The sequence below is a fragment of the Sabethes cyaneus genome, chromosome 2 (assembly GCF_943734655.1).
Source record: "Sabethes cyaneus chromosome 2, idSabCyanKW18_F2, whole genome shotgun sequence".
NCBI classification, from domain to species: domain Eukaryota; kingdom Metazoa; phylum Arthropoda; class Insecta; order Diptera; family Culicidae; genus Sabethes; species Sabethes cyaneus.
This window is the reverse complement of record NC_071354.1, coordinates 199,988,702-200,003,175: the sequence shown is the minus strand read 5'-3', so window position 1 is coordinate 200,003,175 and position 14,474 is coordinate 199,988,702. Positions and strand designations below refer to the sequence as shown.

Here is a 14,474-nt window from a genome sequence, read left to right as displayed (position 1 = left end):
ACCGGTATTTCCGGTATTTTCTAATATCCTAGTTTTTTTTAATTTCCTTATTCAAAGAAGAACTAAGTTTGATAAAAGATTGTAAAACTCATAGAAAAACAACTTCGTGTTAATGCTGACGAGATTCTTCGACTACTATCAATGAATAGGGTGAAACTGTAGGTTATATAATAATAGCTCTTGAACCCGTTTAAGGCACAGTATAGCATCTTTGCTGTATGTTTCATGCAAATGTTTCAGTGTATAACTTGATACATATGTACAAGCCACCAAACTATTCGAAGCTCTCACTTAACGAATTTAGGAAACAAGATCAGGGCCCGTCGCTTACAATAGTAAATAGAATAGTCACTCAACAATGAAGTAATGAAACTTCAGTTTCAACTGCAGCAACGCCGATTCGTTTCAAAACTGACTTCAACCATGAAACCATTTTCACTTCACCATGACGACCGGTTTCATTTGTATATAAAAAAAATACAAATGAAACTTTCAAACCGGTCGTCATGGTGAAGTGTTAATAATTCTGAATATTTGATAAAAATAGAATAGAATAGAATAGAATAGAAGGCTAACAACTTTGAATTTACTCAACATCGATAAATCGTGTCTGACTGCCCGTCGTCGTCATTTGATACAGTCACTAACTTCAGATGAAGTTTGCTTGAAACGTTCTGTTCAACAAGTAACTTCATGTATGAAGCGAAGGTACGAGAAAGTCAACTTCATTTATTTGTCTCGACGATGCCGGTCCGTGATTAGAATATGGGAATTTTCGCGCTTTTTGAGTATTCTTGGCATCAAAAGATCTACCAGGAAAGAATTTGGAATGTTTTTCAAGTCTTTCATGTGACATATTGATTAAACAAGTAGATGAAATCTCCAAGCCACTATCTACGAAGAGTGGGATTAAAAGCAGAGATTAGAAGGTATCTGTGCACGATGATGCAAGGGCTCCGGTTTAGGGATAGAAGAAAAATTCGTGAAGAGACTGTAAGAGACCAGTGCATTCATTATGCTGGAAGCTGCAATACAGAGATTTTTGCAAATAGTTACAAGCGCGTTTCCCTACTATAAATTTGAAGAAATGATACGGAAATTCCTGATGCGCTTAAAGCCGTTCGTTAGACCTCGATGAAAGCGGAAGTTTCTTCAATTGTTAGAAGCGTTGGCAATAAAATTCGTTCTACCAAAGGAAATAAATCGCTAAGCGTATTATTTCTGCCTTAATACTACTTTGCAAAGCAACAATACTGAAGTAATAGTTTAAAAACAAAGGTATATACTGAAAAACATCAACATTTCTATTGATTGGAAATAATCTGCCAATACCGGTATTTTACCGGTACTACCGGTATTTTCTACGCTAATACCGAAATACCGGTTTTCACCAAAAGTGCTCAATACCGACAGCCCTAGATGACGCGCATATCTCAAACCATTTTAAGCTTACCCGCCCACTAGATTCTTCGTACCGTATTTAGACAAATTATTGCATTGTTTGCAGTTGGCTATATATTATGACCAACATAAATATAAGGTGTTGGTTGTTGTTCAGGATAGGAGAAACTTGGTAGCTGACGAAGACGAAAAACTGACGTTGGATACCAACAAAGCTCAACTTACCAGATGTACTGACAATGCGGGGTTAAGGTTCAGCATTGCAAAGTGACGGAGAATGGTTTAAAGGACCAGTATTCTTGTACCGACAGCAAAGCGAGTATCCGGTAGATAAAGTTGCATTCAACAAAACGTAATTTTTTCCGGTTTTCTCGGGAATTTTTTATCATCGAGTAAAATTTTGTGAAAAACTTTACCCAAATGATATGCTTCCTGAATTGCCAAGAAAATTTGCTTACATCCTCTGCACAAATTTTTGTTCTACCATGCTTGGTTTAACCACTATAACTGTTTACAATAACCGAGGTCTGAGAAAATCTTAATTTTTTTTTGAATTCTATGGAAAAATGGAAAACTTTGAATTTTTTAAATATTGTTTTCGCCATAATTTCAATAATGTATGTGGTATCAACATTTCAGTACGAATTATTGAATTCAAACAATTTCACTAATAGCGACTAAGTCGCGGGCGGGATGCTTGAGTAGTTCAGAATTTTTTAATGTTAATATTAGGTAATTAAAATACAAAACCAATTTGTCGATCGATGCGACAGATGCAAATCAGATGGCAAAAAATAGAAAAAAAGAGAAAAGTCATCCAAATTCGAGACTGCCCCGCCTCACAGTGGGGCGACTCCATACAAACGCTGGCCAAGCAAAAAATCTCTTTAAATCAAGGATAATATGTGGTGCTTAAGTAATTTTGGGGTGCTGAGCCCGAATTTCAAGTTTATTTTGCATTAGAACGTATATTTTTTGTGTTAGGGAGAATTTTCAACCATTTTTCAAGTATTTTTTAAGTATAATGACGTATAAGAAATGAGGGTCATTTGGAAAACTATTGCAGATGGATTTTTATAGGATAAAACATTATATAAAACAATTCAAAGCAAGTATGAGCTTTAATAATCAACGCAAAATCCATATAAGTTAATATTAATCAAAAATCAAAACTTTTCCCCTTATTAGTTTTCTTTATCTCCATCTTACTCTTCTTTTTCTTCTTCTTCTTATTCTTCTGCAGAATCACTAGTTTCACGTTTCGTCTTCAATAGTAATATAGCGTTCTCAGAATGATTTTTCTAATTACATTTTTCCGTTTCGAGGAAGCTATAAGCTTTATCTGGAGAAATAAGAAGACGAATAATTCTGTCACGATTTGTATTTTCACACTTATTTTTGCATGTAAAATATTGTCTTATAAGGCAATAACCTTATTTTCGTTAGGGTCAATACCGGTTCAGTGGCTAGCATTCACGCCTCTCACACCGACGACCGTGGTTCAATTCCCAACCCCGCAGAAGTCACGAATGACCCGAGTTGTTAAAGTGACTATAATTAAACAAAAAAACTTATTTTTGTGCTTCTTCTGTCATTCGTCCTATCAGCAATATAGTTGTCTAGATTCATTTATGACAGCGAATTCAAATTCTTTGCATTGCAGTGGACGTATTATATGAGTACTATACCCTGACGTAAAGGTTTTTGGTATACAAACAATAAGTTTCGAATTTTTCTGAAATAATGTGTTCAAGAACTTGCTATAAGAAAATTTCTCAACCTTTTAATTAATTTCATATCAATACCTGTGATTTCAGAACTAATACCAAGATTGGCATAAGATCTTCGAGCTGAATTTCCGTCATTACTATCGCTGTATCCTCGAGATTTCCTCCAGCCTCTAAAATCTGGTCAATATGCAATATGGACCATACATTCGAAGCAGCCTATCCAACAATGTAAAGGAGATATCCCATAATTAAGATATCCACCGTTTACTTTGAGTGTTTGCATTTTGTCTATATTGTTGAATTCTGATATAGTAGCCTTACAAGCGTAACATATGTGCTCTGCGCTACTCTGCGCTTAATGAGACTATATCCATTTGAAAGCTCATATTTTACGCTAACTTTTATCGGTAGTGTCAATAGTGGCGAACCTTGGCTTCCAAACTGTTAAGCGTATTTTACGCGAAAATATGGCACTTTTTTAATGAAAATTAAAATTGTGGCATACTATGATAAAATTACTGCATACTCAATTAATGGGCTTTATTCAGCACTATTTTTTGAAGAACTTTTCTTTGGACGCCGTTGAAATCCGAGCTACCATTAGACCTCTAGCACGTTTTGAAATATTGGGCTATTTTTCAAAAAAACGCTAAAACATGCTGAGATAGCATACTTTCAAGATTCATAGAAAATTCAAATTTTATCATATTGATCTAAAATTTTGGATTTGAACACTTCAATAGTATAGAAGCACAGGAAAAATACAACGGAGAGTCGAAATGAACTTTCATTTTTTGGCTGCTGGCCAGCGATTCCCCACTGTGCGCCTCCTTTAGGCCTCTGCATTACTTTGCATCAGCCTGGGTTCAACAGTGGTATATAATTTTCCAGCAAAACCACAACTTCAATCGCTATTAAGAAATACATTAGCTTTGATCCAATCGTTGGCTTTCTGAAGCGTTGTACAGGAGAATTTTATTTTACTGAATAACAAAACGTAATAGAAAACAATTTTGCCATTTTGCATTTGCAAACCGGTGTCGTACTCCACCCCATTTTATGATCCAAGTGAAGTGTACGCCCAACTCTAACGCTAATGATCCCAAGCATAGGCGAGTCACAAACGCACCCAGCAGCGCGTCTGATCCGGCTGTATCGTGACAGGAAGGAAAAGAAAAGGAAAATCCTGCCGATTGCCATGCTTGTGCACATGCAGCTCATTACCGATCTGCGCCGGTTAACCTCGCCAGATTGCAGACAAAGAGGGCTAAACCGTTTCACCGCGCCCGGCTAGTGGCCAATCTGCATCGCCTGGGGACGGTAATATCAGACACAGCGAGCTGCATATGTTCAGCTTTCATTCAACCGCGACCCACAAGAAAGTGCTCGGCGGATATGGTAATATGTACATGTAGGATGCGGTACGCATCGAGCACTTGCGCGGTTGATCTTCAATGTTGCAGTGCTAGCGAAATGCGGTTCCACGGATGGCTGCCGATGCACTTGGCCCCGCCGCGTTCGTTCGGCTGTGGCTACCGACAGGTTCTAATTTTAATCTTCTCCGTTTATGTGCACTTTCCATCAAACCTCCGTCGGCGGTGGGGTTTTAGAAAAACAACAGTCAAGAAAAAGGTGGCCATAAACGGCTGCCTAGAGGAAAAAGTTGAATATCAAAGGGAAATCCTATACGGTTTGAAGTAAACATTCTGCCGGGTAATTCAGGCTGGACTGCAGAGGCACGCACCAGAGCGCAGTGCCATGTGCCTGTGTAGAAATTGAATTGCAATACAACCCTTGACGGTAGAGAAACTTCACTTTATGTTTTTCAATTTCAATCGCAACAGTGCAGTAACATAGGCGGCCCTATATATCCTGTAAAAAGAAAAGACATACTCCTATGTCTCGGAGTGTAATTAAAGAAACGTTTTATCAAAAGAATCTAACCGTTCTCCTAAGATAGAAAAACAAACGCAATACCAAAGGAAGGTTCGAGACATGAAAACAAATAATGACCGTAATTTGACTGTACATTTTTCAGTGAAGCAAATCGTCATGTTTTAGCGCCAGTTCATCATAATTTACTTCGTCACATATAAGATTTTCTTTCGTCTATCATAAACAGAATGCAATGCTATACAAATATCTATGTATGTATTCGTTTAGCTCAAAATCGCACAAAACCCCTTTTAAAGGCAAGGAAACATCAATAAAGAAACTGATCCCCAATTCAGCTCAGAATCGCTCTAAACCCCCTAAAGTCAAAAAACCCCAAAAAAAGAAAATAATCTCAAATTAAGCTCAGAATCGCTTCAAATGCTTGATTAAGATGATTACAATAGACCGCTATATGGTAATTGAAAGATTTGGCTTTTCGATCACGGGTTTCTTATAAAAACTTTATTCAACGTTTACGACTGACGTTTCGAAGATCTATGGCTTTATCTTCGGAGCAAGGCCAGAAAACGCCAAAAAAGTTAATTGTAACAAACTTGTAAAGTGATCTCACCTACCCGTTCTACTTTTTCTCCGTCAACGGTCACCGTCGTGAGAGACACAAATTTGTTTCTTTTGAGTCTCTTCCTTTCATGTATTTGGCCTTTAACGCATTTATTTTTAGCACAATCCTTCCGCTTCCAGTCTGGCGTAGATTGCCTCCGCTTCGCAAAGTTTCTGGCTATGATATCGAAGTCATCTGCAAAGCTTAAGAGTTGGCTACCCCTCATTTCGATGGCCGTTCGTCTGATTAGCCTCTTAAGAGCGATATTGAAACGCCTAGCCGCGTCTCGAAGGGACTAAAGAGTGTCACCAAGATGCGAACGGAACACATCACTCGATCCAATGTAGCTCTGATCAGCCGCGTCAGTTTAACCGGAAAACCGTGTTCGTGTATTATCTGCCATAATTGGTCTCGATCGACTGTATCGTATGCTGCTTTGAAATCAATAAAGATGTGATGCGTGGGCACGTTGTACTCTCGACATTTCTGCAAAATCTGTCCTTCCATCCTTTCCTCCAGTAGCATCTCCTGGTGCTACCAGCGGCTTTGCTGGTCTTCAACTGGACAATTCAATCTTCCATGGCCAGTGGCCACTCCTAAGTTAACATCCGTTGCGCCTCCGTGTGGAATTTCGAAATCGAAGAACTGCTTCCTTGGAATGGCTATTTATAGTATCTATTTTGTACAATGGAAAATTCGGAAGCACACCTGGAAACACCCCAATGGAGAGGCCTGCTCTCAGATCGACCACGTTATGGTTGTCCAATGTAATCAAATCGAGACTAACGTGGAAGATACGACTTAATATTCGGCGGTTATCAGTGGAAGAAGTTTCTGCAGAGTACTTTCGGAAAACAGATGAGACGACCGGTGAGTAATTTGGAGAGAACCTGAACGAGCAGTAGAAGCACATACACGATGCGATCAGTACTACAGCGCGAGAAGTGTTGGATACTGATGCTGCAGTCACTTCCAGTGACCGGTTTGAAGCAGAATACCAGCAAGTGACTGACGAGCCAGAACTCACATGTTGGCTGCAACTGTGACACGCCAGAGCAGAGAGAGAGAGAGAGAGAGAGAGAGAGATAGAGAGAGAGAGAGAGAGAGAGAGAGAGAGAGAGAGAGAGAGAGAGAGAGAGAGAGAGAGAGAGAGAGAGAGAGAGTTACCAATCTACTAGAGCTACCGAAAAGAGTCGACGGTGAACGTAAAAAACGTCAGTACTAGAATCACATTTAGAAAATGATATTACTCCTGAAAAAAGACACCAACAAAGTGTCGAAACTTCGGAAAAATATCAAACTTCAGTTTTGATAAATTTCTCTGAAAACTGCCCTCCCAAATATTAATAGTTACAATTGAATCCCGTCGATAAAAAACACAACCTAATCATAAAACCATACAAATGAAAAAACCCTACAACCCTGCAAATGCAAGCTACTCTGCAAAATGCATAACAGCGAGAACTACAGATCAGGCACTTGGGAGGCTCCGCGCAGTCCCTTGCTTTATGGCCAGCACTGCCACATCCCAACAAACATTTTATTTGAAGAGCACTTTATTCAACCATTATACAGCTAATATGCAGTAAGCAAGCGCTTGATAAGCTGTTATACAACCAAAATGTTTGGTGGGATCTCCTGCACAATTGGCTCCTATCTGGCCCCTTGCAGTTCCAGCCTTTATGTCCGTGCTCGAAGCACCGGAAGCAAGCCTCCGACTGCTTGAGCATGGTCAGTAGGCATACCGATCACCCCACTTTTAGCCTAGCAGCTTTCAGGGCTTCGTTTTCGTCTGCCAGCGAAAGTCGTATGGTGGCTACCTGGGTACCGGCCAAACCCTTGCGTAGGCGAACAACCTCGGTTTCCACCACCACACCACTTTGCTCTTTGAGGGCTTGTACGACCTCGCACACTTCGGTAATCTCATCCAGATTCTTAAGCTGGAGAGTCACTTCAGGTGTGAGAGCACGTACCTGCACTCCCTCCGCGAGCTTTCCTTCCGCTATGGACTTGAAGGCGGAACTCTTCTTGGTGGCATCATTCTTTAACTCAAGGATCATATGCGTGAGCGGCTGATCCCTGAGTAGGGCGTCTCCTCTCATGGCCTTCAGAACCTCCGAGTATTTCGACTCGTCGGGTTTCAGGATGAGAGCGTCGCCCTTCTTCACTTGCTTCCTTGCCGGTTTAGGTGGAGCAGTTTTTTTAGTGGAGCTTCCTCTGCCTTGCCTTGTTTCTTGGCCTTAACCTCGGTCCACGGGCCACTCGTTTTGGTGCTTCCCGGTGGTTCATCGGTTAGCTCTGCCAACCCGCTAGCCTGAGGGCTGTTACCGATCAGGTGTTTTTTGGTCCACCAGGGATGCTATCCCCCGGGGACTGTCTCAGACGCTTGGCGGATACCTTACCGCTGCAACTAGCGCTTTCCGTGGCATCCTGGGCCGCGCTGAGACACTCCGTCAAGGGGAGGCGTCCGTCTGTACTGCCTTCGACGCCTTCACTCATATGACCGCTGTGTCCAGCGTGGTACGCATACCGCTGCCCTTGACACCCACACTACCGCTTCTAGTTGCATTCTTCTCCACCCTTGGTGGAGAACGCTGAATACCTCCTCTCGCGAACGAGTTTTCCACCGTATCTGCACTTGTTGTATTTTTGATTTTGTTTTCCATAAGAATCCCACGAGCTAGGGGGGGGGGGGGGAGAAAAATCCGCCACATCAGAGCCCCTCATGATGCGGTAAGGGCAGATTACTGTGGAGGGCGCCCTGGTACTCCACAGCCTCCGTTTGTGGCCGAGTATTTGTAAACCCCCTCGCCATTCATCCCTCGGCACGGGTCGCAAGACACCTTGGATTAGGGGTTTTATACATTCACGTTTTACATTATAGCCATGGATAACAGCTATAAAAACCATGCTCCTTTTATGACTTTGGACCTCTCTGATTCCTAGTATTTATAGATTCATTTGAACCTGTTCCTACCGAGATCCGTCTTTTGCAGGCGGAGAATTCACACTCAGCGTTCGCATGAGTCCCTCCTTCCCTGTCCGCATACGACCCTAGTTTCCACCAGTTGTCCGATTTCCACTAAGGAACGTATCCCGGATGGTACCACGAGGAGGTAGGGATAGGACTTGCTGAATAAGAGGCTGTGGACCTCCGTGGTATCTATTCTATAGCTGCATGTATAAAATAGACCGCGAGGTTCTAAAGCGCATTTTCAACCATTTACATGATCACCAGGTCTCGGGAAACCGCAGAGTTGATGCATCGCTGGACGTCATCGTTCGTGTCGGTGTGCAGGCTATGGGGCCCGATCACCGGTCTATCCATTGCTTCCCTGTCAACCTGGGCGTCCATATCCCCGATGACGATCTTGATGTCCCGTGGTGAGCAGTTGTCGTACGTTGCCTCCAGTTTCGCATAGAACGCTTCCGTCTCGTCGTCGGGTCTACCTTCGAGTGAACAATGCACGTTTATGATCGCTTCTCGTTAATCGCTTTCCAGTCCATAACGCGATCTTGGATTTTGCCAACACTACGAAATCCGTTCCCAGCTCGTTGGTCTCTCAATCGCTCTAGAAAAATTGACCTTTACCACCACGGATCCGGCACAACTTCACACCTTTGCGACAGATCTCCTGCAGTGCCACGATACCAAACTTTCGGGGTTCTAAGTGATCGAACAGCACCAACGAAATTTAGCGATCTACAGGTCCTGGTACCAAGTCTCCATTCCATGTCCTTATTGCGTCGCCCTTGTCCATGCCGAATATTCTGAACAGAATTTTCTCGACTCTTTTTAATGGCTATCGAATATGCTGTTCATTGCATTGGAAGGGCAGGCATGCAGAGAAGCGGTAGCATCATCACTAAATCTCACATGCTCCTCGGGTCTGCGAACGACATCGATATCATCGAAGACGGTCTTCGTCCAATTCTCCTGCACCTAGTAGACTTTATTGCAAAGGAGAAAGCATGGCTTGTGAATTGTGGTCGCTTGGTCTCGTGGGGATTTGCGAAGGCGATTTCCATCGCCCGGCTAGCTCAGTCGGTAGAGCATGAGACTCTTAATCTCAGGGTCGTGGGTTCGAGCCCCACGTTGGGCGGAAACCTTTTTTATTATTATGGTAGGTATGTCCAAGTCGTTTTTTACGTGAAAGATACGTAATTGCGTAAATTTCTCATCTAAGAGAGATGTTAGTGTTTTTTTTCAGGGGTTGATTTTGGTAAAAATAAATTCCGTTATCTGCAATTTCAGATGCCAAGCTTTCATTCTATGTCCTTATTTCGTTCCTGGGTACAAGCCGGATACTCCCAGTCGAATTTTCTTCACTGTTCTTTATTGTTGCTTATATTTAGATTGCCTTACCAGGGCCACGCTACCGAGTTTCAACAACAGTCAACGGGAGAGTCAACAACAGTTGATATTTGTCAATAGATGTCGAAACATATATTCGGATTGGTGAATAGAAAAAAAGATTATTAAAATATTGGAGTATCACATAGATAGCCGTTTATACTTTCGCTTCAATTTAATTTGTATTATATGAAAACACGACGTAATCTTACTAGAAATAAAAATTGACAATGTAAATGGAATGAAATAGTCACTCAGAAGAGATAAAAAAAGCAAAAGATCATCACAACAAAAAGTATAATAACTATCTACTGAACTTGTAAAATAAAATAAATAATTGATTTATTTTGAACAGATATTTTTGTAAATAGAATTTTTGTTTGGAAAAGAAAGTTTTTCAGTAGAATATCTTTTGCCTAATTGTTAATTAAATCCTGTAGTTATTGTATTCATTCCTAAAATTTCAGTTCTATTTAAAACAATATTTATATATCGTCATTTAAAAATAAACAGAAATGTCCTTTAAATGATATTTTTAATTCTAATCAAAAATTTTATTTTACCTCCTTTGAAAGAGCGAGATTTCCCTGTAAATCAAGTTCAATATCTCAGTTTACTGGTACCAGGAATACACTTAATCAAATACCTACACAAAATGAACCTACCGGCGTAGAGTATTTTATAACATGTGACTGCATATAACCAAGATTGGTCATGATCATTTATTTCGAGCTTATGGTATCCACGTGAGAAAAAAGTTATGATTTTCGCTCCATAAGCGCCAGCTTAAACAAGCCAAGCTCTCCCTCGGTCGGCAAGCCTTCGAGTCGCTCCACACCCTTGCCGGTGGCCGATTTGCGCTGTTTGGTGCCCATTCCCAGGTGAACCTTCGAGCGGTGCCAGCCGAGGTCACACTTGCGACGGAAAGCTTCCCCACATTCCCCACATCGGAAGGGTGTTTCGTCACTGTGCACGCTCATGTGTCGGCGCAAATCGGCACTGCGTATAAAGCCTTTATCACATTCCGGACACCGAACCGGCCGTTCGGTGGTGTGCTTTCGAATGACGTGCGTTTCCAGTACGTGCGCTTGCTTCGCAAGATAATCACAGTGGGGACATTTGAAGCTTTTATCCGGATCGTGCGATTTCATGTGCTCTTTTAGGTACGGAGCATGAGAGTACGCTTTAGGACAGAGTTCGCACTTGAAAGGTAGTTCAGTGGCATGCATTTTTGCAATGTGTGCAGTTAGGTAAGATTGGTGCTTGAAATGATTGCCGCAAATGTCGCAAATTGCTTTTTTCTCAACCGACCGATGCTCCTTATTTTTGTGAGACCATAAAGAATTTTTAAAACGGTACCATTTACCGCACGTGTCACAGCTGTAGCGATAGCCAAATTTTTCACGCTCTTCACGGGATCTGCGCTTGATAATCGGCTCCTGCTTATGCTTTTCACTCTCCGGCCTGTTGTGAGCTTCCTTGTTATGCTGAAGGAGGAATGGTTCAGTTGTGAACTGAGCATTGCACTGCGGACAGTGATGGAACGTCGCCCCATTAATGGCGATAACGGTAAACCGCTTGGGCTGTGGTTCCTTGCTACTTTCCGTTGAATGTTTCATGCGCTTGTGACGATCCAAAAACGTTTGGCTTAGCGAAGTGCGGTCACATTGATCGCAGGAGAACAACATGTCAGGATGTTTCCGCCGCGTATGCGCAATCCATGTGGCAGTATCTGTAAACTTTTTATCGCAATGCTTACACTGGCGATGCTCAGCCATATGAGCGAAATGATCTTTTTGCCTACAAAAATAAAAAAAATTACAGTAAACATCTTAATCTCAGTTTAGTAATACCTACTCCATAAATCCTTCCCCGCAGTAGAAGCACGTAAAATTCACACCGGAAGTGTTGTGAATCTCTCGCACGTGTGTCATCATGCTGCCCTTAGTAGTGAATGTACGATCGCAAAACTCACATTTCGCTTTTTCGCCGTCATGCAACAACACATGGTTGCGAAAGGAAGTCCTCGATGCCAAAACTCGTCCACACAAGTCGCACGCCCAGCGATGAAACTTTCTCTCGTGGGCCAAATAGAGACCGCGATTACCCAGTTCATACTCCTCATTACAACCAACTAATCCGCACAGCTTAAACCGTGCTCCGTCACGACGTATTATTTTCCCCGATGATTTTGGCTCATACGTTTTCCGTTTGCGTTTTCTGCTAGATAAAACAAGCTCATCCGATTCCGTTTCTGCTTCAATTTCACTGCTTTCATTAATACTATCATCCTCGACATTAGGCGACTGAACATTCTCTTCCTCCAGCTCCTCAACTTTGATCTCCTCTATCTTGGGGATCACTGCTGGTTCATTTTCAGCCAATTCGTCTTCCTTTTGTTCGGATTTGCAGAGGATATCTTCGATCAACTGCTGCAAACAAAAATCGCTCTCAACGACGTTATTTAACGCACAAATGCGTTGCTCCAAAAATTGTGCTCCATGTTTGAAAAGCTCCTGCATGGAACCAAAGTCTTTGCATCTCTTGCCATCCACCAGGGCAATGAAAAATTGCAGGATCAGCGTACTATGCCGCTTAAGCTGGGCAAACTCATCTAGTCTGCGGGCGCAATCGTTGCATAGATGAGAAGGAATTTCGTTTAAAATTTCCTGCGAAACAAAAATCTTTCAATGATACAAAATTATAAAAAGTGCGTTCTTACCTTTTGCGGAACGAATGTTATCTCGTTGAGCAAGGCTTCGTACGTTACGAGGGCATTTTCAGGAACCGGACTTTGAATGCTGCAGTCCTGTGTTGGCTTCATGCAAATACGACACACAGAAGGGAAATTGCAGAAATCATACATCTTTCTAACTTGATTTCTGAACTGTAAGCTTCCTGCAATGTAACATCACCATTATATTGCTCCCCTAGCTGATGCATAGTTTAGAATTAACTTACATAATTATTTCCTTTGAGTGAATTACAGATTTCAGTAAATAACTACATTTTTTTTTTTTTTTTTTTTTGAACGTAGTTTCCCTCGGCTAAGACCAGAATCGATCCATCTCGCCGTCAGTTGTAATGTTGTCTTCTGTGTACCTTTCTCGGTATTGTATTTTTGTTTTCCGCCTATTTGTATTTAACCATTGGTGTTATATATTGTGTCGTCTTTATATTGATATTTGTGCTTCCTTTAGAAAGCCCGTGATTTGCTTTAGTTCTTCTGTTTTGTTTTTCTTAAGGATATCAGACAAAGGTATTTTTTTACTTAATACTTTGTAGTATGATCTCGTTACTATCCATTTAGCGCAGTCGTACAGGATGTGTTCTAAATCCTCGGTTACGTTGCAGACATCACAAGAGTCGTTCGGCTCCCAGCCCCATTTGAATTTTCGATCTTTTGTTGCACAGTGATTAGAACGAATTCTATTCAGTACTATTTTTTCTTCCGTTGTTAATTGGTTTATTGATAATTCCTTGTACCACACTTTTTTATACGGCTCCTTGGCAAAAATGAAATGATTTTTACCTTTGATTTGTGATATTTCCTGATATTCTTTAAGCCAACTATTCCATATGTCCTCTTTGGCCAATCTGATGGTATCTCCTAGTGTTAAGGTTTCAAAATTATTCTGAGGGCCTACTGTTGCCTGTACCGCCAATGCATCCGCAGCTTCATTTCCTTTAATGCCTACGTGACTGGGCACCCATTGAATAATGATGTCCTTGCCTTGTTTGTGTGCCACATTTAATATTTTAAATATTTGTAGTACTAAGTGATTCGTCTTAGCTTTGGAGCTATTCTTGAGCGTCTCACACGCGCTTTTGGAATCCGTGATGATGACTGCTTTTTTGTAGTTATTCTCGTTGCACAACGATATTGCTTCTCGAATCGCCATTAATTCTGCATTTGTGATGCTCGTGTTGGAATTTATTTTGCTTGTTTTGATATGTTTGTTTTGCATTACTATCGCTGCCGTAGCGACGCCGTCTTTGTTTTTTGAAGCATCCGTATATATTTTTTCATAACATGCAAATTTCTTACCTATCGTTTCAATTGCGCTTGCTCTCAATTGTACTGTAGAAATTTTTGTTTTCTTTTCATTGATATTTGGAAGATTTGAATTCACTTTGTCTTTTAGCCTTGTTTTTTCTGCTTCTTGGCATATTTTACTCCAGTCCTCGTCTTGTATTTTCAGCTGATAGAAGATATCAATGTGTTTGACCGCTATTTCCGTCATGTACGTGCCATTTCCTTTTTCTTTATCCAACGCGTCATTTATGAATTTTCGATTTGGGTTTTTTTCGTGTTTGCATTTGATCGATTCCTTTAACGCTCTCCATTCTACTCGTTTCTCAATTGGTATCTGCCCACTTTCCGCTAGCATTACGTTTATTGGAGTCGATCTAAGGTATCTCATCGATAATCTTACATATGCGTTATGTATAGTTTCTAATTTCCGTTTGTTTGTCTTGCTCGCTGTTCCGT

The 14,474-nt window shown here is 41.2% G+C and overlaps 1 protein-coding gene and 1 non-coding gene across 2 annotated transcripts; one reads left to right on the top strand and one right to left on the bottom strand.

Annotated features, from left to right (window-relative positions):
* The first annotated feature begins 9,658 nt into the window (after nucleotides 1-9,658).
* Nucleotides 9,659-9,731, top strand: Trnak-cuu (transfer RNA lysine (anticodon CUU)). The gene has a single exon. It is a non-coding gene; the product is annotated as a tRNA-Lys (tRNA).
* Nucleotides 9,732-10,369: 638 nt separating this feature from the next.
* Nucleotides 10,370-12,994, bottom strand: LOC128737226 (zinc finger protein 260-like). Its single transcript, XM_053831817.1, has 4 exons — nucleotides 12,944-12,994; nucleotides 12,705-12,880; nucleotides 11,840-12,651; nucleotides 10,370-11,782 (listed from the first exon to the last, which is right to left on the bottom strand). Exons 2-4 carry the CDS (start codon nucleotides 12,846-12,848, stop codon nucleotides 10,741-10,743), a joined length of 1,998 nt encoding a protein of 665 aa, XP_053687792.1. The 5' UTR covers nucleotides 12,849-12,880; nucleotides 12,944-12,994; the 3' UTR covers nucleotides 10,370-10,740.
* Between the last annotated feature and the right edge of the window lie 1,480 nt (nucleotides 12,995-14,474).